The 21,293-nt window shown below is 40.7% G+C and overlaps 2 protein-coding genes across 2 annotated transcripts; both read left to right on the top strand.

Annotated features, from left to right (window-relative positions):
- Window positions 1-2,838: 2,838 nt before the first annotated feature.
- On the top strand, window positions 2,839-11,518 carry LOC111610883 (ice-structuring glycoprotein-like). The gene is made up of 7 exons (XM_023345943.1): window positions 2,839-2,992; window positions 6,604-9,068; window positions 9,177-9,365; window positions 9,473-9,568; window positions 9,685-9,817; window positions 9,921-10,073; window positions 11,127-11,518. The coding sequence occupies exons 2-7, from the start codon at window positions 6,606-6,608 to the stop codon at window positions 11,168-11,170; spliced, it is 3,078 nt and encodes a 1,025-aa protein (XP_023201711.1). The 5' UTR covers window positions 2,839-2,992; window positions 6,604-6,605; the 3' UTR covers window positions 11,171-11,518.
- A 3,257-nt stretch (window positions 11,519-14,775) lies between these two features.
- On the top strand, window positions 14,776-20,026 carry LOC111610878 (putative ferric-chelate reductase 1). The gene is made up of 7 exons (XM_023345926.1): window positions 14,776-14,895; window positions 15,224-15,447; window positions 15,584-15,772; window positions 15,859-15,954; window positions 16,074-16,209; window positions 16,328-16,465; window positions 19,305-20,026. The coding sequence occupies exons 2-7, from the start codon at window positions 15,226-15,228 to the stop codon at window positions 19,346-19,348; spliced, it is 825 nt and encodes a 274-aa protein (XP_023201694.1). The 5' UTR covers window positions 14,776-14,895; window positions 15,224-15,225; the 3' UTR covers window positions 19,349-20,026.
- Window positions 20,027-21,293: the final 1,267 nt, after the last annotated feature.

Raw genomic sequence — 21,293 nt, 5'->3', positions numbered from 1 at the left:
CTGCCCGAAGATGTGGAAATTCTATCTTACAAAAACTCCCCGTCCAACTTGAAGAAACACATCGAGGTAACGTCTTATGAAATGGTTATAATCCTCCTGTTTCAGTAACTATAGCTTGGTCACTAGACACTATTGTATTGTGAAACGTTGACCATAAATGAACTTTGTTTGGCATTGTTTCAGTTCCACACGTGGTGTATTTAGCTTAGGCTTAATGTTGACTGTAGCAGGCGACCTAGACTCCTCTGTTCAAGGGGGACAGAAGCCATAGCGATAGCAATTTAGACTAAATTTAACGAATATAGGAAAGGCATGCAAGTTCAAAACCAGGTTTACAGATGCCAATAAGCTGCATTTCCCTCCCAATTCTTTTTTCTTTTGCATAATGACCAGTTGTGTGCACCACCTACTGACTGTAGCATTGACTGATTCACTGATTTGTGAAGTAGAGTAATCGTAACAGCTCTTTTTCTTCATGTTGGCCGCATTTTCTGTACTATTTATTTTTCTCATTTTCAGCACTGACCTTACTTGAAGGGAAAACTTAAGGCTTACAAAAACTTTGTATTTTCTGTCCTGGAGGGTATACTAAGAAGCTGGTTCAGTTGTAAAGCAGGTTAAGTTAACCTTGTGCTATAGGTAAAGCACCTAATTTTCTTAACTAAATGATGCCTGCAGGTATATCTATTAGCAGGTTTAATTTTGCCTGCACTTGGTTGTGTACATTATTTTAAGTGTATTTGACAAGTTTACCAAAATATAAAAAATGTCATTCAAACAAATAATGTCAAGTTAAAAAGGACTGAGGAGGCAAAGGAGCTTGATTTATCTTTCACAGATTATCTATCTCATGATAGGACATAGCGAATGTTTTACTACATATGTAAAAACTTTTTTCTTTTAAACTTACATGCTGCAGCCTTAATGAGACGTCCGATGTGAAAGAACATTATCTGGTTGAGCGCAAATGTTGGTACATCTGTGAAATATTACGTCTCAGTAGCGCGGCGGTCCACCGGCAGAACCCAGTGTCTAGCCCGATGAATTGAATTATTTTTCGCGTTATTTTGCTTAGCTTTCTGACAGTGATGCTCATCCAGATGAGTGTTAGGAATTGTGCGTTGCTTCACCTGCTGTCTGACTGCTCTGGATGTCTTTTTCCTGCAGTGAGCCTTGATTAGGGCTGTTGTAAACAAATATTTTACTAATCGAGTAATCTATCAATTATTCTTACCATTAATCGAGTAATCGGAAAAAAAAAATTATAAAATCAAATATTGGTAAATCTGGCATAACACCAGTGTTACTATCGGATATCAATATCAGTCCAGTTTTTCGTTTTTGAGCTTCCCTAGCAGTTTCTTTTGTTGTAGTTTAGAAAACTAACCTGTAACAATAATAGCTCACTTTCTAAGTTAACCTGAAGAAAAGTTTTACAAAGATCTGAAATTCTATTCAATTTAATGATAAAGAGGCAGGCTCACAAATATGCTTATAAAAAGTGTCTGTACTCCAACTTTTGGTTTATGTATTCATCTTCAGTGAGTTTAGTAGATGAACTCTCACCTTGCCCCATACCTGTCACGCTTTGAGAATACGAGAAATGTCGACTGGAGTGGGGTGGCTTGTGGTTGTGGGGGGCAGGCGAGCGAATGTACGTAAGATGGGGGTGGAGGGGAGGAGATAGACCAGGGAACAGACGAACGTAAGTCAGTGGGGGAAAGACGACCGGTAGACCAGGGGACGAACATAAGAACGGGGGGAGCAACACGGGATATTTACGGAACCTTCGTTCGTCACACTCAGAAACTCATCTACCATCCATGTACCGCCACGATGATTTCCGCCTCCCGTTTGTTGAGATGATATGAAATTTATTGTGCGGTTCATCCGTAAAGCTACACTTACACTATAAGCATCAGCTACTCAGCCGTCCGCCGTGTTCAGTCTATCCTCTCACCTGTATTAATCCTCCCGCAGCGCTCGCTCTTCCCGCCATTCGCTTTGAACCAGCAGCTCCCGGAGGAGAAAGGCTGCCGTGCTCCAGGCATCACGCCAGTCATTTTAAGGATGTCCATTGGTCCCCCAGAAATGACGAAAACCCGGGCATTATCATCAAACAATAAAATCCCCATGGGCCAAACTTGAAAATTGGACATTATGCCGCTAACACTTAACATTCGTCAACAACTCAGAGGCGGAAGTCAGAGGTACGCGCAACGCAAATAATGTTCAGGCCGGAACATGGTGAGCTAAATAATCAAACATAAATTAACGAAGCTTCGAGGCAGGTAAATTTCCCTCGTGGAATTTTAATAATCGAGGTACTCAAATCATTCGAGGAATCGTTTCAGCCCTAGTCTTGATATAGCCATATTCCGTCAACTCCTAATTTGATATACACATATCTTTTAGGTGACGTCCCCTTTACATTCCAAGATGTTACATACTTTTGTGCAGCTCTATGGTTTTGAGGGAGTTCCTAAATGTTCACTTAATCTATGCTGAACAAATGACTTCACTGTCATTTCCATGATCTAATCTGGTGTGTTGCTCTGCATACTTTGAATGACGCTTAGACAATAGAAGAAAGAAATATAGATTTTTTTGAGGTTAGAATTCTACAAAGACAGGGTGTGCTTTAGAAATATGAGACATCCTCATGCCTGCGTAATCATACATGAACAAAGAAAGACTACATGTTTTCCTAGTCAAATCTTTGACATAAACCTATCTTTAAGACCTTTAAACAAGTAAACTCACCATGCAACTTACCACACCTGTAACAGTTCCTTTCACTCCCCTCAAGGTTTATTGTAGTGTCTCCTCCCTCTATGCAAGACTTAAATAGTGGTCCAGAGTAAAGAGGAATCACATATTCACCTGGAAATCAGAGGATATTGGACACAGGCCACCTGCCAATCATACCTGGGAATAAAACTACATCTGTTCAAGGACTTACCTTTTGAATTAAGGAGAATAAAGTCTACAGGTAGGTAGAAGAGCAACCACTGTCTGTTTTGAAAGAGTTTTCATATTACTCAATTATTATTTTACAAAAAGACTTTTTCAATCATATAAAGAGGTAGAACTGTTAAACACTTTTAAATGTATAAAGACGTTTACTCAACCGGTCACTTGAAATTCTTAAGGCATATGAAAGAGTAAGAATTCATTATTTATTAACTTATTTATTTTCTTTTTCATACATTGTTTTCTGAGTTGCACTAATCTTGTGTGTCTATACATATAAATACAGTGAACCATCGCTATAGCGAGGCCTTCCACGGCCTCGGTGCTTCGCTGATTTTTTTGTGCAGTTGTTTATCACAGTGCATTGTGTTCTGCGTCCTTATTTTCTAAACCGTCTCCGCGCTTCTTCACTACCTGTGTCCCAATAACATTACGGTATTAAAATATACATAGAACAGCTTGACAAATTTTGGTAAATGTTTTTGCCCAGAAGAAATAAAGAGCGACAACAACTACCGATAACTATGTTCTTCTCTCGAAAAAACACACCTGCACCACCAGCTTCAGAAGAGGAAGCCCCTAGAGAAGGGAGTCAGGCCGCAGCGTCACAGTCAGAGGAACAGTGAAATACGCCAGTGACAATTTGTCCTACTGTACTTCATATTGGTGATTAAATGATTATTTCACTGTAGTTATTAGAAATAAAGTGGTATATTTGTTAAAAAAAAAACCTGCTTGGGCCTCAATACAGGTTTCGTTCTTTGGTTTCGATGTAGAGTATTTAATTATGCTGTATAATAATTATAAAAAATAAAGGTAACTACTTCACAGATTTCAATTATCACAGGTTCTTTTCAGAACGCAACCCCCGCAAAAAACGAGGGTTCACTGTATATATAGTATATAAAGACAGGTAGATTTTATGGAATAGATTTTTTATATATGGCACAAAAACTTTCTTTTCACTCGTTGTTAGTGGATGGGTGTGAGGTTTACTGTCAAACAGTTGTGTTTACTACATTAAATCCTAAACTCAACAGAAACAACCCATATGACCTTGATGAAAAGTTAACATAACTCAATTCCTAACACCATGCTTTCCCTCCTTTAACATCAATGACTGCTTGGAATCTGTTGTGGTAGATTCTACAAAACCATTACTCTGATGTTAAAATTGCTCGTTCTTTGCAAAAAGCCTCCAGCTCCAGTAAATTCCTGGACTGTCTGGCATGAGCTGAATGTTTGAGCTTTCCCCAGAGTGGCTCAATGACAGTGAAGTCATTAAACAGAGATAGCCACTCCTAGGCCTGTCACGATAGCAAATTTTGCTCAGCGATTAATTGTCTCAAAAATTATTGCGATAAACGATAATATTGTTCGAAGATCTTTTTACACTGATTTAATGGAAATGACGTAATAATGCATGCGATTTCCTGCCAAAGATAGATACACTTTATTTTCAAAAGAACACTAAACACTGGAACTGATAAACAAAATAACCAAAAACAAAAATAAAATGGATTCTCAGTCTCCATTAACAAAAAACTCACTTGGAAAAAAAAAACTAAACAACATAAAGCCAAACTGGAAATAAACACTGCATTCAACCAAAAGAGTGCAGATTATGAAGTCTGTATATTATGTTGCCCTTCAGTAATAATTAGATTTAAATAGAGAAAATGGGCACATCGACTACCTGATGCAATAGTTCACACTACATGATTTTTTGCTCCTATTTTTCCCCTTAGACAATCTTAAAACGTTGGTCTTTCTAAGATTGTGTGGTGTGTTACAATCTTCCTCGTCCGAGGATCTACCTCGGACGAGGTAGATCCTCGTCCGATCTAAATCAGGGATTTTCCCGACTGGCAGCTTTAACGCAGCCTGTTGAATGTGACAGGTAGCCAATCAGAAAGCGAGGATTCTCCTCCTTGTTTTCTGAGGGGAAATTACGGAGGGGAATCCCAAACAGCTGACACGGCGGAACCCGAAGTCCAGCGGACATGGAGATGATATGTGGAAACAACATTAATGTTTATTCAACATGCAAAGAATATAGAAATGACAAGAGGAGGAGTTGGAGCAAAATTGCTGCTGCAGTTGATAAACCCGGTAACTTTTCAGCTGTTCTTCGTTAACGTGAGGTAAATAGGTTCTAATGATTTTCATTCAGTCAGGACTTTACGCTGACACTAGCCACATGCATTGCAGGTAGATTGTAGTAAAGCATTGATTAATGCCTGGTTATAAATTAGTTAACTGGACTTGTAGCCATTATTTTGTGCCCATTATTGGACACCACACGGCAGGAACGAACCGATAGAACCGTTATACCTAGGATTTCTGTCGGCTAATGTGTGATCTGTCAGGTTTTGAAAATGGGCCGACAATCAGCTGACAGCTCTAAGATCTTGTGGTGTGCGCTGGGCTTTACACTAAGTAAAATGAGGATGGGGGGGGGTCAGTGGAGAGCACCGGAGTTGAGCCTTTTTTCATTCGGTGTCATCGGCCGGAAGAGACGATAATGCCGATAATTAAAATGACATAGATAGTTTTAATTTATCTTACGATTAATCGATTTACCGTTTATCGCACAGGCCTAGCCACTCCAGAACCTTCATTTTGTTCTGCTGCAGCCAATGACAGCTCCACTTGGCCTTGTGCTTTTTGGATCGTTGTTGTGTTGGATTGTTCAGGTACAACTCATGTTCAGCTTCCAGGCTGATGAGTGAAAAATTTCCTCCAGTATTTTCTGATAACATGCTGCATTCATCCTGAAATTCATTTTGACCAAGTTTGCTGTGCCTCTGGAGCTCACACACCCTCAAAATATCAGAGATGCTCCTCTGATTCGCAGTAGGAATGATGTGCCTTTCGTCACAGGCCTTGTTGATGCCTCTCTAAAGGTAATGTTTATGAATGTGGCCAAAAATTCCTGTTTGGCGTATTGGTGCTTGGTGGCTTTTGCTTATTAATGCCAACCTTCAACAAGGCAGCTCGTTCTTCGTCAAGTACCCAGTTACTATGCAGTGGTAATGAGGTACCATTACCATTACATAGTTACTCATTAAAAAGAGTAACTTTAAAGAAAGAAAAAAGTTGCTCTGTTTTTTTAAAGAGGCCTGAATTTCAACTAAAGTTGTTTCTGGGTTTTTCTTTAAATTCTGAAACCTTTTCCTGACTGTTGCTGTCTAGCATATCATGAACGCTAGATCAGAGTTTGATGATGATCATGTTCATTTGGGTCGTTTCTGTTGTCACCGTGATTTACAAATAGTACGCACAGTTAGACACTATATGGTTTCATTCAACATCAACCATAAGTAAAAAGAAAATCCTTGTGTGATATAATATATACATACATATTGAATGTATTGTGTGAGATTATAAGATACCAAAGTTCATTAGATTAAAACTACTCTTGTATTACCTTTAGAAATGCATTTTAAGAATGACATTCAAAGTAATTACAGACTTTTTTTAATTTACATTGTCAGTAAGATGATTTATTTAAAAAAAAAATAACCCATTTAAAACACTTTTACCTTGAAAGAAAATCTCATTTCACATCTAACTGAAGCTAATTTTGTATTTGCATTGCTTAATTAAATTATTTTCCCTTTCCTGAAGGCATGGATAAACGACTGCTCCTCAGTTTTTTGTTGGTGACACTGTCCTTGGAATTTATGGCCACCTATGCTCAGAGTAATACAACAACAGTAGCACCAGCCAGCAATGCAACCGCAGTAACACCAGCCAGTAATGCAACCACAGTAACACTAGCCAACAACGCAACCGCAGTAACACCAGCCAGCAATGCAACCACAGTAACACTAGCCAACCATGCAACCGCAGTAACACCAGCTAACAACGCAACCGCAGTAACACCAGCCAGCAATGCAACCACAGTAACACTAGCCAACCATGCAACCGCAGTAACACCAGCTAACAACGCAACCGCAGTAACACCAGCTAACAATGCAACCACAGTAACACTAGCCAACCACGCAACCACAGTAACACAGGCCAACAACGCAACCACCGTGGCAGCAGCCAGCAATGCAACCACAGTAACACCAGCCAGCAATGTAACCACAGTAACACTAGCCAACCACGCAACCGCAGTAACACCAGCCAACAACGCAACTACAGTAACACTAGCCAACCACACAACCGCAGTAACACCAGCTAACAACGCAACCGCAGTAACACCAGCCAACAACGCAACTACAGTAACACTAGCCAACCACGCAACCGCAGTAACACCAGCTAACAACGCAACTGCAGTAACACCAGCCAGCAATGCAACCACAGTAACACCGGCCAACAACGCAACCACCGTGGCAGCAGCCAGCAATGCAACCACAGTAACACCAGCCAACAACGCAACTACAGTAACACTAGCCAACCACGCAACCGCAGCAACACCAGCTAACAACGCAACCGCAGTAACACCAGCCAGCAATGCAACCACAGTAACACTAGCCAACCACGCAACCGCAGTAACACCAGCCAACAACGCAACTACAGTAACACTAGCCAACCACACAACCGCAGTAACACCAGCCAACAACGCAACTACAGTAACACTAGCCAACCACACAACTGCAGTAACACCAGCTAACAACGCAACCGCAGTAACACCAGCCAACCACGCAACCGCAGTAACACCAGCCAGCAATGCAACCACAGTAACACTAGCCAACCACGCAACCGCAGTAACACCGGCCAACAACGCAACCGTAGTAACACCGGCCAGCAACGCAACCACAGTAACACTAGCCAACCACGCAACCGCAGTAACACCGGCCAACAACGCAACCGCAGTAACACCAGCCAGCAATGCAACCACAGTAACACTAGCCAACCACGTAACCGCAGTAGCACCGGCCAGCAACGCAACAACAATAGCACCAGCCAGCAACACAACGACAGTAGCGCCAGCCAAAAACGCAACCACAGTAGCGCCGGCCAGCAACGCAACAACAGTAGGACCAGCCAAAAACGCAACCACAGTAGCACCAGCTAACAACGCAACAACAGTAGGACCAGCCAAAAACGCAACCACAGTAGCACCAGCTAACAACGCAACTACAGTAGTACCTGCCAAAAACGCAACCACAGTAGCGCCAGCCAACAACGCAACCGCAGTAGCGCCAGCCAACAACGCAACAATAGTAGGACCAGCTAACAACGCAACTACAGTAGCACCAGCCAGCAATGCAACTACAGTAGCATCAGCCAAAAACACAACCACAGTAGCACCAGCCAACAACGCAACCAAAGTTGCACCAGCAAGCAATGCAACTACAGTAGCACCAGCCAACAACGCAACTACAGTAGCACCTGCCAAAAACGCAACTACAGTAGCACCGGCCAACAACACAACTACAGTAGCACCGGCCAACAACGCAACTACACTAGCACCAGCCAAAAACGCAACTACAGTACCACTAGCCAACAACGCAACCAAAGTAGCACCAGCAAGCAATGCAACTACAGTAGCACCGGCCAACAACACAACTACAGTAGCACCAGCCAAAAACGCAACTACAGTAGCACCAGCTAACAACGCAACTACTATGCCACTAGCCAACAACGCAACCAAAGTAGCACCAGCCAACAACGCAACTTCAGTAGCACCAGCCAACAACGCAACTTCAGTAGCACCAGCCAACAACGCAACTACAGTAGCACCAGCCAAAAACTCAACTACAGTAGCACCAGCCAACAACGCAACTACAGTAGCACCAGCCAACAACGCAACTTCAGTAGCACCAGGTAAAAACGTAACCACCGTAGCACCAGCTAACAACGCAACTACAGTACCACTAGCCAACAACGCAACCAAAGTAGCACCAGCAAGCAACGCAACTACAGCAGTACCAGCCAACAACGCAACAGCAGTAGCACCAGTCAAAAACGCAACTACAGTAGCACCAGCCAGCAATGCAACTACAGTAGCATCAGCCAACAACGCAACTACAGTAGCACCAGCTAGCAACGCAACCACCGTGGCACCAGCTAGCAACGCAACCACCATGGCACCGGCTAATAATGCAACCACAGTAGCATCAAACACACTCCCGGCAGTGGTAAGAAATAGAAATAACCTCCTTGAAAAAAAGAAAGTCATCACATATGAGATTTATTGTAAGATTATTACAGTGCAATATTTAAAATTCATGCCTTCACCTTTGTAGGCCAGTATTTCTCGACAAGAATGTGGCTCCTCAAAGCTCTGTGCAGCTGAACCCTCAAAGTGTGATCCCTCTTCCTCAACCTGCTATTTCGTTTCTGCCAAGCAACAAAGTGGCCAAACGTACAACTTTGAGCTCTCAGGACAGACAGACGGCTACATTGCTGCTGGTCTGTCAAATGCTGCATCTGAGGTAATGCATATTTTAGGAACCTAGAATAAAATGCCATGAAATCTAACCCAGAGCAATATTCTAGTTTGAAAAGATGGAAAATAAAATAATGTAATGTTTTTCAACAGACTGCCAGTCTCAGAGCCTATTTCTGCGCTAACCACAAAGGTGCTGTCCGTTTCTTCACTGGCTTCATCAATAATCTGGTTCTAAATCTCACACAGGTGAATTAAGCTTTTGTAGGACTAGTAGATGTGTGGATATATTTATCAATTTGTGCGGCACAAGGTTTGCATGGACATCATTGTTTTTACTATAATTAAACTGTTTCTCTCTTCAGACACTGGACTCAAGCAATGAGCGGGGATCAGTCAACTCAGGCAAAATCCAGTGTACATTTTCAGCTGTTCTTCCTGACACGACACGAGCAGCAGGCTACTCCATGTCTATTACAACTGGACCTTACAATGCTAGTAAGGAATCACTCTCAGCACTCGAACAATTTTCCTGTCGCCCAGAGAGAACTTGATGAATCATTGGTATTAACGTTAGAAATCTTCTTTCACATTATCTTAGGTTCTGGGCAGCCAGGAACAGCAAGCTTCAAAGTACTAACGCCTGTCGTAAGCCTCTCCGACCCTACCGCCAACGTCACCAATTTGCTGAGCAACAGCACTAACAGCACTTCGTCTGCTTACCCGGTCACACACACACAGTCATTCTTGCCAGGTAAGCTGATGGCAGTGGAAAGTAGGGCTTTGATGTGTCAGATGACACATTAAAGTAAGGTTGTTTATGTTTGATATGCGACTTCCAAAAGTATTTGGTATGCAGAGGTTCAGCCAGACGCCCGACTTAAATCAATCAGAGAAACAAAGACAGAGCTAAAGATTAGGGTGATGAGAAAGAGGCTCTCCAAACTCAAAGGCGTCAAAGTGCCTGTGGTAACATGCAAAACTATGGTGACCTCCAGTTGACTTACCATTTGTTTTGTATAAACTAGGCAGATTTATACAATGATATGTTTTGTCAATAGAATAGAATTTTCATTGTCACTGCAACATTGGACATTTATGTGCAATTCTCCAGACAAAAACAATATCTCTTAAAAAGATAAGAAATAACTAGGTCTATTTCACTTATCATTTGATAAAAAGTTAACTGAAATTAAAATAGACATAAAAACAGGACACTGTTTTACACGAGTTCGTATTCTGAAAGATGCTTGCCGCATTTCTTATTAGAGACAAACTACTTGGTGGAAACATAACTAATTGATGAAGCAGAACTGTAGCCTGCAACGTGATCCCATTAAGCTGCAGGATGTTGACCTGAATTGAGCTGAAGACAATAGAGCCTCTTTAAACACCTCACAGCTGATAGAGAAGGCAAGCTTCGCTCAGACCGGAGTCAGAGACCGGTGGATGGTTACAATAAGCATCTCACCAAAGACCATCAAATGGAAGACATAGTGACCCAACATTCACATTTTAAGAATCTCTTGATTGAATAAAACATGGTCTCTTTTTATGTTTACCTGTAAATAAATCACTCTGCTTTCTGAAACTGAATACGTCGTAGAGTGTCCTAATTATTTCTAGCGACTATGTGCCCAGGTGTCAAATCCCCTCGATGCCCAGGTGTCAAATCCCCTCGATGAGTTGTGTTTCCAAGGCTTTGAGCAGCACATATGTTTTAGTAGTTTTCTAAACCTGCTAGCTATCAATGTAAAAAATATCCCAAAAAATGTATTTCTTTGTTCTTTTGTCGTCTCCTCTACAGTTCTGCTGGTCACCGTGTCGATGCTGGCTTTCACAGCAGTATGAAGCAACTGACCTCCACCACTACACAAGAGGAAAAAATAGACGTTTTCAAGAGTCCCAAAACGTCTGTTGCCATGATTTTCACCAGCATATCTCATCATGCGTAACAGTATTTGGGTTGAAAGGTCTGGTTACCTTTGAAGCCCATTTTACTGGTGCATGTTGAAAACTTCTTATCTGACTTCTTTTGACTTTATGTAATATTATTCTTTGTTGTGATTGTGATGTTATTCCTAAATTATGAAGTCTTTACTGGCTGATGTGAATGGGCTTGTTGATCAAACGAATGCTAAATGTGGTACCAACAGTTGGTGAAGGTCATTTAAACATTTGCACAAATTAATAAATATTTTTAGTGCATATATATTTTAAAATAAGTATACTTGATCAATGTATTTGCACAAAATGTAAATAAATATGTATTTCTTAAGGAATCACTTGGTCCAGTGTTATTCTGTTTTCAACACTGCACTTTCTTTAAACATTTTTCACTTCTGTTGAATTTTTACATGCTACCTGGGACAACGGGACACATTTAAACCTGGCCTGGCATATCATCCAATCCATGTCAGGTTACAGGTGTCTCTTAGGAGCCGGGACATTATTTGCCTTGCGCAGTGCTCTATGAGTTGTTGACGAAAGCTAAGTGTTATCATCATAATGTCCAATTTTCAAGCTCGGCCCGTGGGGATTTTATTGATTGATGATAATGCACAGGTTTTCATCGTTTTCGGAGACCAATAAGCATCCTTAAAATGACTTGTGTGTAGTCCGGCAGCCTTTCTCCTACAGGAGCTGCTGGTTGATGGCGAACGGCGGGAAGAGCACTGCAGGAGTATTTATACAGGTAAGCATAAATACTGAACACGGCGGGCGGCTGAGTAGTTGATGCTTACAGTGTAAGTGTAGCTTTACGGACGAACCGCACAATAAATTTCATATCATCCCGGCCTCAACAAATAGGTGACTGAGTGCTTTGTGGAGGCACGTAGCTGGTAGATGAGTTTCTGAATGTGACAAACGAAGGTGAGAAATCCTGTCGCTAACATGAACACAAATGCTATAAATGGTTGGGCAAGGTGAGAGTTCGTCTATCAAACTCACTGAAGATGAATACATAAACCAAAAGCTGGAGAGTAGACATTTTTTACAAGCGTATTTGTGAGCCTGTCTCTTTATTATTAACTTGAATAGAATTTCATATTTTTGTACAACTTTTCTTCAGGTTAACTTAGAAAGTGAGCAATTATTGTTACAGGTTAATGCTCTAAACTACAGAAGAATTATTGTTAGGAAGCTCAAATGTGAAAAACTGGACTCATGTTGATATGCGATAGAAACACTGGTGTTATGTTAGATTTATCAATATTTTATTTTACACATTTTTTTCCCATTACTCGACTAATGGTAAGAATAATCGATAGATTACTCGATTACTAAAATATTAGTTTACAACAGCCCTACTTCCCACTACATTCAGTCATTCACCCATTCAGAAACATGTTCATACCCTGATGGTGGCAAGTCTCTGAATAGTAGCCACAGCTGCCCTCTGACAGTCTGATATAGGCAAGGCTGCCATGCACCTGCACTACCAGGCCCTCTGACCACCGCCAGCAGGCAAGGTGGGTGAAATGTTTTGCCCAAGGACACAACAACAGAGACTGATAGAGTGGGGTTCAAACCAGCCACCCACTGACTATGGGACGAACTCGTACGAGCATTGCCAAAATCGCCACCATCAATGAGTGACAGGCAGAGTAAACAGGACGTATTGCGTAATCAGGGATTGAAGTTGAACTAGATAGAGGTGGTTTCTAGGTTGATCCTCTTCAGAGATTCTGACCTCAGTTGACTTTAATTATCTGTGATGTAAAAGCAGAGGAATGGATTGTGTCCTTTTATCGGCGATTGTTTTGACCGCAAGACCATATAGAGGGGAATCCTCTGTAGATTGGTAACAGGGGACAGTGATGTCAAGGAGTGTGCAAATCTGTGGTAGCAGGGTGAGTAGGATTACACGCACTAATCTGATTATCTAAATTCACAATGGGAAAAGAAGGTTTTTCAGTATACACAATCCTATAATTGTATTGTATCCAACCCTGAGCTGTTAAGGTTGAGAGTTGGCACAAAGTGGCGAGGATGTGCAGCACAGTCGGCACTTTCAGTGCAGTGTTTACAGTTGTGTGGTGGCTACCCTGATAGAGAAGAAACCGGACTATGCACCCAACCAGCTCATCAGACTTGCTAGTATCCATATGGATTGTGGGAAATGAAGGTATCTGTCACGATTAATGTTCACAGAGAGTATGCGGCACGAGTCCACGCGGCTCAAAGAGTACAACCAGTACACCAGAGTATGTACGACATCTTTTTTGATGTCAGTTTACACTGACATAGAAAAATGAATCACTGAAAAATAAGAAGTCATCAAAAAACATTGTCACTGAAAAAAGAAACACTGACATAGAAATACTTGACAATACTTGTCTTGCACGGCAGATTTTGTTTTTTAATGAGACAAACTTTCAGTGCCACTACAGTCATTTTATTTTCATGAGCCTCCCGTTTTCCGCTTATCGATGTCAGTCTAAAAAAGGCTTGTACACAAATACAAGTACTGGTTATACTCTTTGAGCAGCGCAGACTCTCCACGTACTGACTGTGGACATTTCTCGTGACAGATTCCTTCATTTCCCAGAATCCATATGGATACTAGCAAGGAAGATGTACAGGGTTCTGTCATGTTCCATGTTTTTCTGTGTATTTATTTCAAGTTTCTGTGTCTCTGAGTCTCCATGTTGTCCTGTCTCCCCTTGATTGTTCCCAGGTGTTTCTCCTCCCCGTAATTACCCTCTGTGTATTTTATCCCAATTGTGTCCTTTGTTCCTTGTCGGGTCCTCGTCGCCTGTTGCGTCAATCTGTCTGCCTGTTCATTTGCCACGCATATATTCTGTTTGCTACCGGTGTGAGCCCTGGCTTCCGCTCAGTCGTGCCGCCAGAATCTTGTGGACTGTTTGGAGAATTATTTAATATTAAAACAACCATCTCTCTTACCTGGCGTTCTACCTCACCACTCATCCGCCACATTTTATGACAGAAACCGAAGATCCATAAAGTAGCGTTTTGTTTAACCATGGCAAACATTGACAACTGAAAACTTTTCTCATTGGAAAAAAAACAAACAAACTGCAGTGTATAATAAGAAGATCATCATAAGTCATTTGTCACTGTTTAATTTTTCAATGACAATGTTTTATTTTTTGTTGCTTTCTACCATTAGTGTGTGTGTGTGTGTGTGTGTATGTGTGAGTGGGTGAATATGTTTGCTCCATCTGTTATCAATTAAAGGTAAATAAGAAATTTCTCAAAAGTGTGGGACTACTCCAGCTTCTCTGTGCAATCAGAGAAGCTGAGGGGGGAAAAACCCTTACTTCCTTGGTCTAATCATTGACATAATTTAATGTGTGTTTAGGGAGGACTTTAGAAAAGTAAACTCATTAAGTAACTTGCCACCCCTATGAACGTCTTTCCTATCCTTCGGTGTCAACTGTCCTGTCTCCTCCCTCCCCCTAGGTCCTCAATACTGGCACAGAGTAAATAAGTGTCACATATTCCCCTGGGAATCAGAGGACATCAGGAGCAATCCACCTGAGAGTAATGCCTAGGGATTAAACGTAACATTTACGAGATACTCTGTCCAAGGAATTATCTTTTCTTTCAAGGTAGGCACAAGAACATCCTCTGTCCACTTTAAAATAATTTTCATATTATAACTCAACTACATTGCAAAGAAAGACTCTTTCAACCATATGAAGAGCTAATATAGTTATACACATATTTATGTAAAGAATTTTACTTAACTGCTGATAAGTTGTTTAGGGATATGAAGTGGCGTAAATCTTTTTTTTTTTTTTTTCAAACAGTTTTAGTATTTTATAAAACCTAAAACTTTTATCCTCTTTCTCTCACAGGAACTATTTATCTCACATCTAACTGAAGCTACGTTTCGCCTTACATTGCTTAACTAAATTGTCTCACTCTTTCCTGAAGGCATGGATAAACGTCTTATCCTCAGTGTTCTGTTGCTGGTGCTGTCCTGGGAATTTATGCCCACTTATGCTGAGACAAACAATACGGTCACAGTAAATAGCACTGCAACAGACAACAGAACAGAAGCACCAAATACCAATATAACATCGGCTAAGAACGCAACTACAGTGGCACCAACCAACATCAACACTACAGCAGCATCAGGCATCATACATGCAATTATGGTAAGAGATGGAAAATAAATAATAGCAACAACAATAATAATACTAGCTGAATAGGAAAACACAATAATCAATTATGACATTTATTGGATGGCTTATGAAGTTGTGATATTTAAAATGCATGTCTCCACCCATGCAGACCAGTATTTCTCGGCAAGAATGTGGCACCTCAAAGCTCTGTGTAGATACACCCTCAAAGTGCGATCCTGCCTCTGGAGACTGCTATTTCCTTTCTGTCAAGAAACAAAGTAACCAAACGTACACCTTTGAGCTCTCAGGACAGGCACAGGGCTACATTTCTGCTGGTCTGTCAACTGATGCATATCTGGTAGTGCACACTTTTTATGATTCTAGATTATAGTATGACTTTGAAGAGGAATATGAAAAGTGATATAATGGTATATTTTTCAACAGAATGACAGTGGGATAGCTTACATCTGTGCGAACCACAACGGTGGTGTGAGTTTCTTTGCTGGCTTCTTCAATAATCTTGTACCAAATGTGACGGATGTGAGTAAAGCTTTTATAGCATTAGTAGGTGTTGGGAAATATTTATCAGCATCTGCAACCCGAAGTTTAGATGGACACAGTATGCTTTTACTTTCAATTAATTCAGTTTCTCTTTTCAGTTGCTGAACGTAACCGAAAAGCACGGATCCGTCAACTCAAGTAAAATCCGGTGTACATTTACAGCTGATCTACCCGACACAAAAAAGCGAGCAGCAGGTTACGCTATTGGTATTTTTACTGGATCTTACAATTCCAGTAAGAAAGCACTTTAAGCACTTGCATAATTTCACTGTTGCTCAGAGAAGAAGCATATTTGTCAAAATCATTGGTAACATGCATTGAAATCTTTTTGTGTTTTTGCATCTTTGCTGAGGTACTGGGGAGCTGGGAGTGTCAAAATCCAAAACTCAAACGACTGTCGTAGTTGACCTGTCAGACCCTACCGCCAATTTGATTGGCAACAGCGCTTCCTTTGTTTATCCGGTCACACACACACATTCATTTTTACCAGGTAAGCTAATGAATCTAAGGCTGTGTGATGTAGGAATAGGCCTGTCACGGTAACAAATTTTGCTGAGCGATTAATTGTCTCAGAAATGATTGCGATAAATGATAATATTGTTTGAAGACCTTTTTACACTGATTTAATGGAAATGACGTAATAATGCATGCGATTTCCTGCCAAAGATAGATACACTTTATTTTCAAAAGAACACTAAACACTGGAGCTGATAAACAAAACAACCAAAAATAAAATGGATTCTCAGTCTCCATTAACAAAAAATGTACTTGAATAAAAACTAAACAACATAAAGCCAAAGTGGAAATAAATACTGCATTCAACCAAAAGACTGCAGATTATGAAGTCTGTATACTATGTTGCCCTTAATAATTAGATAATAATTAGTAATAATTAGATTTAAATAGAGAAAATGGGCACATCCGACTACCTGATGCAATAGTTCACACTACATGGATTTTTTGCCCCTATTTCTCCCCTTATGACAATCTTAGAACGTCCGGCTGTTCTAAGATTGTCGCTTGTGATTTCATAACCGATCATCCTGTAGTGTTTGGTGTGTTATGGTAGATCGTTGTTGCCGCTCTGATCTAAATCAGGGGTTTTCCCCGACTGGGATCTTAACGCTTCCTGTTGAATGTGACAGGCAGCCAATCAGAAAGCGCGGATTCTCCTCTATGCTTTCTGAGGGGAAATTACAGAGGGGAATCCCAAACAGCTGACACTGCAAGTCCAGCGGACATTGGAGATGATATGTGGAAACAACATTAATGTTTATTCAACATTTTTGTGCAAAGAATATAGAAATGACAAGAGGAGGAGTTGGAGCGAAATTGCTACCGCAGTTTTTAAACCGGTAACTTTTCAGCTGTTCTTCGTTAACGTGACGTAAATAGGTTCTAATGATTTTCATTCAGTCAGGACTTTACACTGACACTAGCCACATGCATTGCAGGTAGATTGTAGTAAAGCATTAATTAATGCCTGGTTTTAAAATTAGTTAACTGGACTTGTAGCCATTATTTTGTGCCCATTGTTGGAAACCACACGGCAGGAACGAACCCGATGGAACCGTTAAACCTAGGATTTCTGTCGGTACATGTGTGGTTTGTCAGGTTTTGAAAATGAGCCGACAATCGGCCGACAGTGTAGTGTGCGCTGGGCTTTACACTAAGGAAATGAGGAGTCAGTGGAGAGCACCGGAGTTGAGCCTTTTTTCGTTCAGTGTCATCAACAGAAAGAGAAAAAGGCCGGAAGAGACGATGATGCCGATAATTAAAATGACGTCGATAGTTTTAATTTATCATACGATTAATTGATTGATCGTTTATCATGACAGGCCTATGTAGGAATGCCACTTTGTGAATGCCTGTTGTCACACCAAAGTTGGGTTGTGTGTGCTAATGCAATACCAGTCAAAAGGGAGGGTTGATAGCTACTACACTAATACACATACAGAAAAGCATAATAACTATTATGACGTGCCATTTTTTTTAAATAAACTACACAAGTTATCTTTAGCAGTAAATAAATCTACTCTTCTATTTGAAACAGTGACGTGCGGTGAGGTTCATAGCTGGTGAGGCACTGACTAAATCAAAATCAGACTTACAAATATAGACCCCCTGCATGTTATTGTTTACATAAGGAAATTTCGCACATACTGACAACAGTGGAGGGCAAAAAGACAATTCTTTAACATGCCATGCTTAGCCGCGCTGCCGCCGTAGAATAAATCCATTAACTCAATCAAACTTGGACATGTAGATATTATTAATTTCGTGCTGTGCTTCACAGCAAAGGAAAAAACGTTAAAGTACAACATGGCCTTTCTCGCCCTGTGTATTAGCGAAGCTATGCGCAGACTCGTTGCCATAGCAACTGACAACAACGCCACAAAAAACCCACTCAAATATTTCGCACACAAAGAGCAGAACATTCAGTCTGTTGCAGTAGTATGGTTTTAGACTTAATGTTTAGTTTGCGATTATTAATAAGTGATTGCTGTGGTAAGAGGAGAAAACTATAAATATATCGCTGCACTTGACTTTACTGTATTGCTAGCTCCATGGCTAGCTCGCTGTTTCTGTCTCTTACTCTGCAGTTGTGGAGTCACAATGTCTGGGATCGTGAGCGCCCCCTGCCATGAGGCAAGAGAACTGCCTGACTCACCTCGAATCTGTTCTCGCTCCTCAGCACACGAAACTCGTTGCACACAGTTGGTGACAAAAAAACACTGTGCATTATATAAATAAGCCAAATTAGGGGAAATCAGTTCATATATGAAATGTTTTCTAGCCTTTTTATTGGCGACGTACAGACAGGAGGATCATGCTCTCATTGAATGGCAGCCGGTGCAGTTAGCGAGAGGTTGCGCAATCAAAGGTGAGGCTCAGCTCACTGCTGCCTCACCTTTGATTGCGAGCATTTGAATGGTGAAAATGCAAAAATTCAGTGATTTTTAGGAAAAAATAATCAGAATTGGTGAAGCTAAATGAAAATTAGATACTTTATAGTACAAACCACAGGGGCTAAAATAGCAATATAAATTATTTTATCATTATATATAATTTTTCCATGATGACAGGTGAGACTCTGCCTCACCTGCCTCCCCTGACCGCACGTCACTGATTTGAAACTGAATGTCTCCAAGGCCTCCCTGGTTTCTTCCCAGGACAATTTTCCCAAGTGTCAAAGCTCCTCCATAAAATATGTTCTCAAGGCCACGTGCAGCACACAGTTTTCATTAGTGGTTCTCTAAATCTGCTGATCTCTGACATTAAAATTAACAAGATATTGTATTTATTTCTTCTTTGTTGTCCCCCTACAGTTCTGCTGGCCACCATGTGTTTGCTGGCTTTCACGGCAGGGTGAAGCCACTGATGTCCACCGTGCTCGAAGAAAGCCGCAAAGTCCTGTGCACAGTTGTTCTTAGTTTAGTAGGATTCATTTTGTACTGAGTCGTTATTATTTGAAGAAATGAACAAAAAAAAATCAAGTCTGTTATAAATTTAAAACCCTTTGTTTTAAGGGTTTTAAGTTTGTGTTTCTGAAACTAAAAGCGAAATGAAGTCAAATGCTTCTCTTTATTAGCATAAAATTATTTACCCACGGGACTGTTGCAATTCTGCTCTGTCGTATGAATTAAACATAAAATGAAATTTAATGAAGAAAAAAAAATACCTTTTTAAGAGCTACAAAGAAAGATTGTGTGATTTTTACCAGCATATCATCATGCGTAACAGCTTTGGGGCTTCATGGTCTGATTACCTTTAAAGCCTATTTCACTGGTGCATATTAAAAAAAGTTCTAATCTGACTTCTTTTTACATTATATTGTTTTATTGTTATGGTGGCGTTGTTAGCTGTTCCTGAATTATGAAGTCTTTACTGGCTGATGTGTATGGATGTGTCAATATAAGGCAGATACTAATTATGGTACCATATGTTGGTGAAGGTAACAACATTAATACATATTTTACTATGTATTTTTAATCATAGTATGTCTACATATATGTACAAAGGTTTAATAAATATGTATTTCTGAAGGAAACACTTGGTCCATCCTTGTTATTCTATCTCTAGCATTGCACTTTCTCCACATATGGTGGATAAAATAAGTATTGAATCGTAGACAGATTTCCAGAGGTGCTATTAAGTGTTGGTAACAACCCAAATAATCCATACAGTAAGTATTTCCCCTTCTCAGTACAAATGAATATCAGCTGTTTCAATTAAAACCCATAACTTATAAAGACGTCTATTATTACCAAGGTGTCCCACAAGGAAAAACTCCTAATGGGTAAAAATGCGAAGTTTGAGTTGGCAGCAATGAAGAAAAATTGGCTAAGCTACTGATTAGCTCCTCGCTGCTACATTACAGCTAAGGAGATAAGCAAACAGGTAATTTCATCACATTAGTTTTACTGTACCTCTGTTTTCGTCACGTGTTTCCCTTCTTTCTCTTCTCTTTATGCCTTTAGCATCAGACAATTTAAGGTTTTTAGACATGGAAGTTACTTGTGTTACAAAACTCAGCCCACTCACTCGTGCGCTGTCCGCCACTCTGCACGAGCCGCAGCAAGGGGAGGCGCATCACAGCTGAACAAACCGACTTGTACAGAAAGAGTGGAGTTCAGCAAAGTATCATTATCTTTAAATGTAGTGTTTGATATTTTTTATGCCATGCAGCTAAGTGGGCGCCAGCCGTCCACAAGGCAACATAAAGAGGGCCAAGAAAAAGTAGCTAACTGTTCTTTTAAAAACTTATAGCTAATAATATTATTTCCTAATATGTCAAATTCCAGGTGGCGCAAGGGGGTTAGCACGCCCCACGTTTGGAGGCCTTAGTCCTCGACGCGGACGTCGCGGGTTCGACTCCCGGTCCCGACGACCTTTACCGCATGTCTTCCCACAGCTCCTCCTCACCCTCCTTCCTGTCTGCCTACTGTAGAAAAAATACGAGCCACTAGCACCGCAAAAACTATTAAGGAGAAAAAAAAAAAGGAAGAAAAAAAATATATATATGACAAATTCCTAAGATTATCCTTTGTAGGACTAACAAAGGATTGTCTTATGTTAATTAGGACAGACTTTTTTTTTTTGTATATTAGGAAATTATATTACTGTTATGATACCCATGCATTATAGCGCTCATAGTGGCAGGTTTAGAAACTGCAATGATTAAGTATTTGTTTTCACATGGGTGCATGGAAAGAGGGCCGGCCTAAGGCATAAGCAAACTAAGCAGCCGCTTAGGGCCCAAGAGCCACTACGGGGCCCCCTCGGTGGAGCTGAGGTTTTTGTTTGTTTTGTTTTTT

Source organism: Xiphophorus maculatus, chromosome 14, assembly GCF_002775205.1.
Source record: "Xiphophorus maculatus strain JP 163 A chromosome 14, X_maculatus-5.0-male, whole genome shotgun sequence".
In the NCBI taxonomy this organism is placed as follows: domain Eukaryota; kingdom Metazoa; phylum Chordata; class Actinopteri; order Cyprinodontiformes; family Poeciliidae; genus Xiphophorus; species Xiphophorus maculatus.
Note: the sequence above shows the minus strand (reverse complement) of the source record. Positions and strands in the feature narration are given on the sequence as shown.

Excerpts from the sequence above, each read along its gene's own strand:
- LOC111610878 (XM_023345926.1), top strand. The coding sequence starts at position 15,226 with ATGGATAAACGTCTTATCCTCAGTGTTCTGTTGCTGGTGCTGTCCTGG. Across the intron at positions 15,773-15,858 it reads TGTCAACTGATGCATATCTG|AATGACAGTGGGATAGCTTA; the intron begins GTAGTGCACACT and ends ATTTTTCAACAG. Across the intron at positions 15,955-16,073 it reads TTGTACCAAATGTGACGGAT|TTGCTGAACGTAACCGAAAA; the intron begins GTGAGTAAAGCT and ends TTCTCTTTTCAG.
- LOC111610883 (XM_023345943.1), top strand. The coding sequence starts at position 6,606 with ATGGATAAACGACTGCTCCTCAGTTTTTTGTTGGTGACACTGTCCTTG. Across the intron at positions 9,069-9,176 it reads CAAACACACTCCCGGCAGTG|GCCAGTATTTCTCGACAAGA; the intron begins GTAAGAAATAGA and ends TCACCTTTGTAG. Across the intron at positions 9,366-9,472 it reads TGTCAAATGCTGCATCTGAG|ACTGCCAGTCTCAGAGCCTA; the intron begins GTAATGCATATT and ends GTTTTTCAACAG.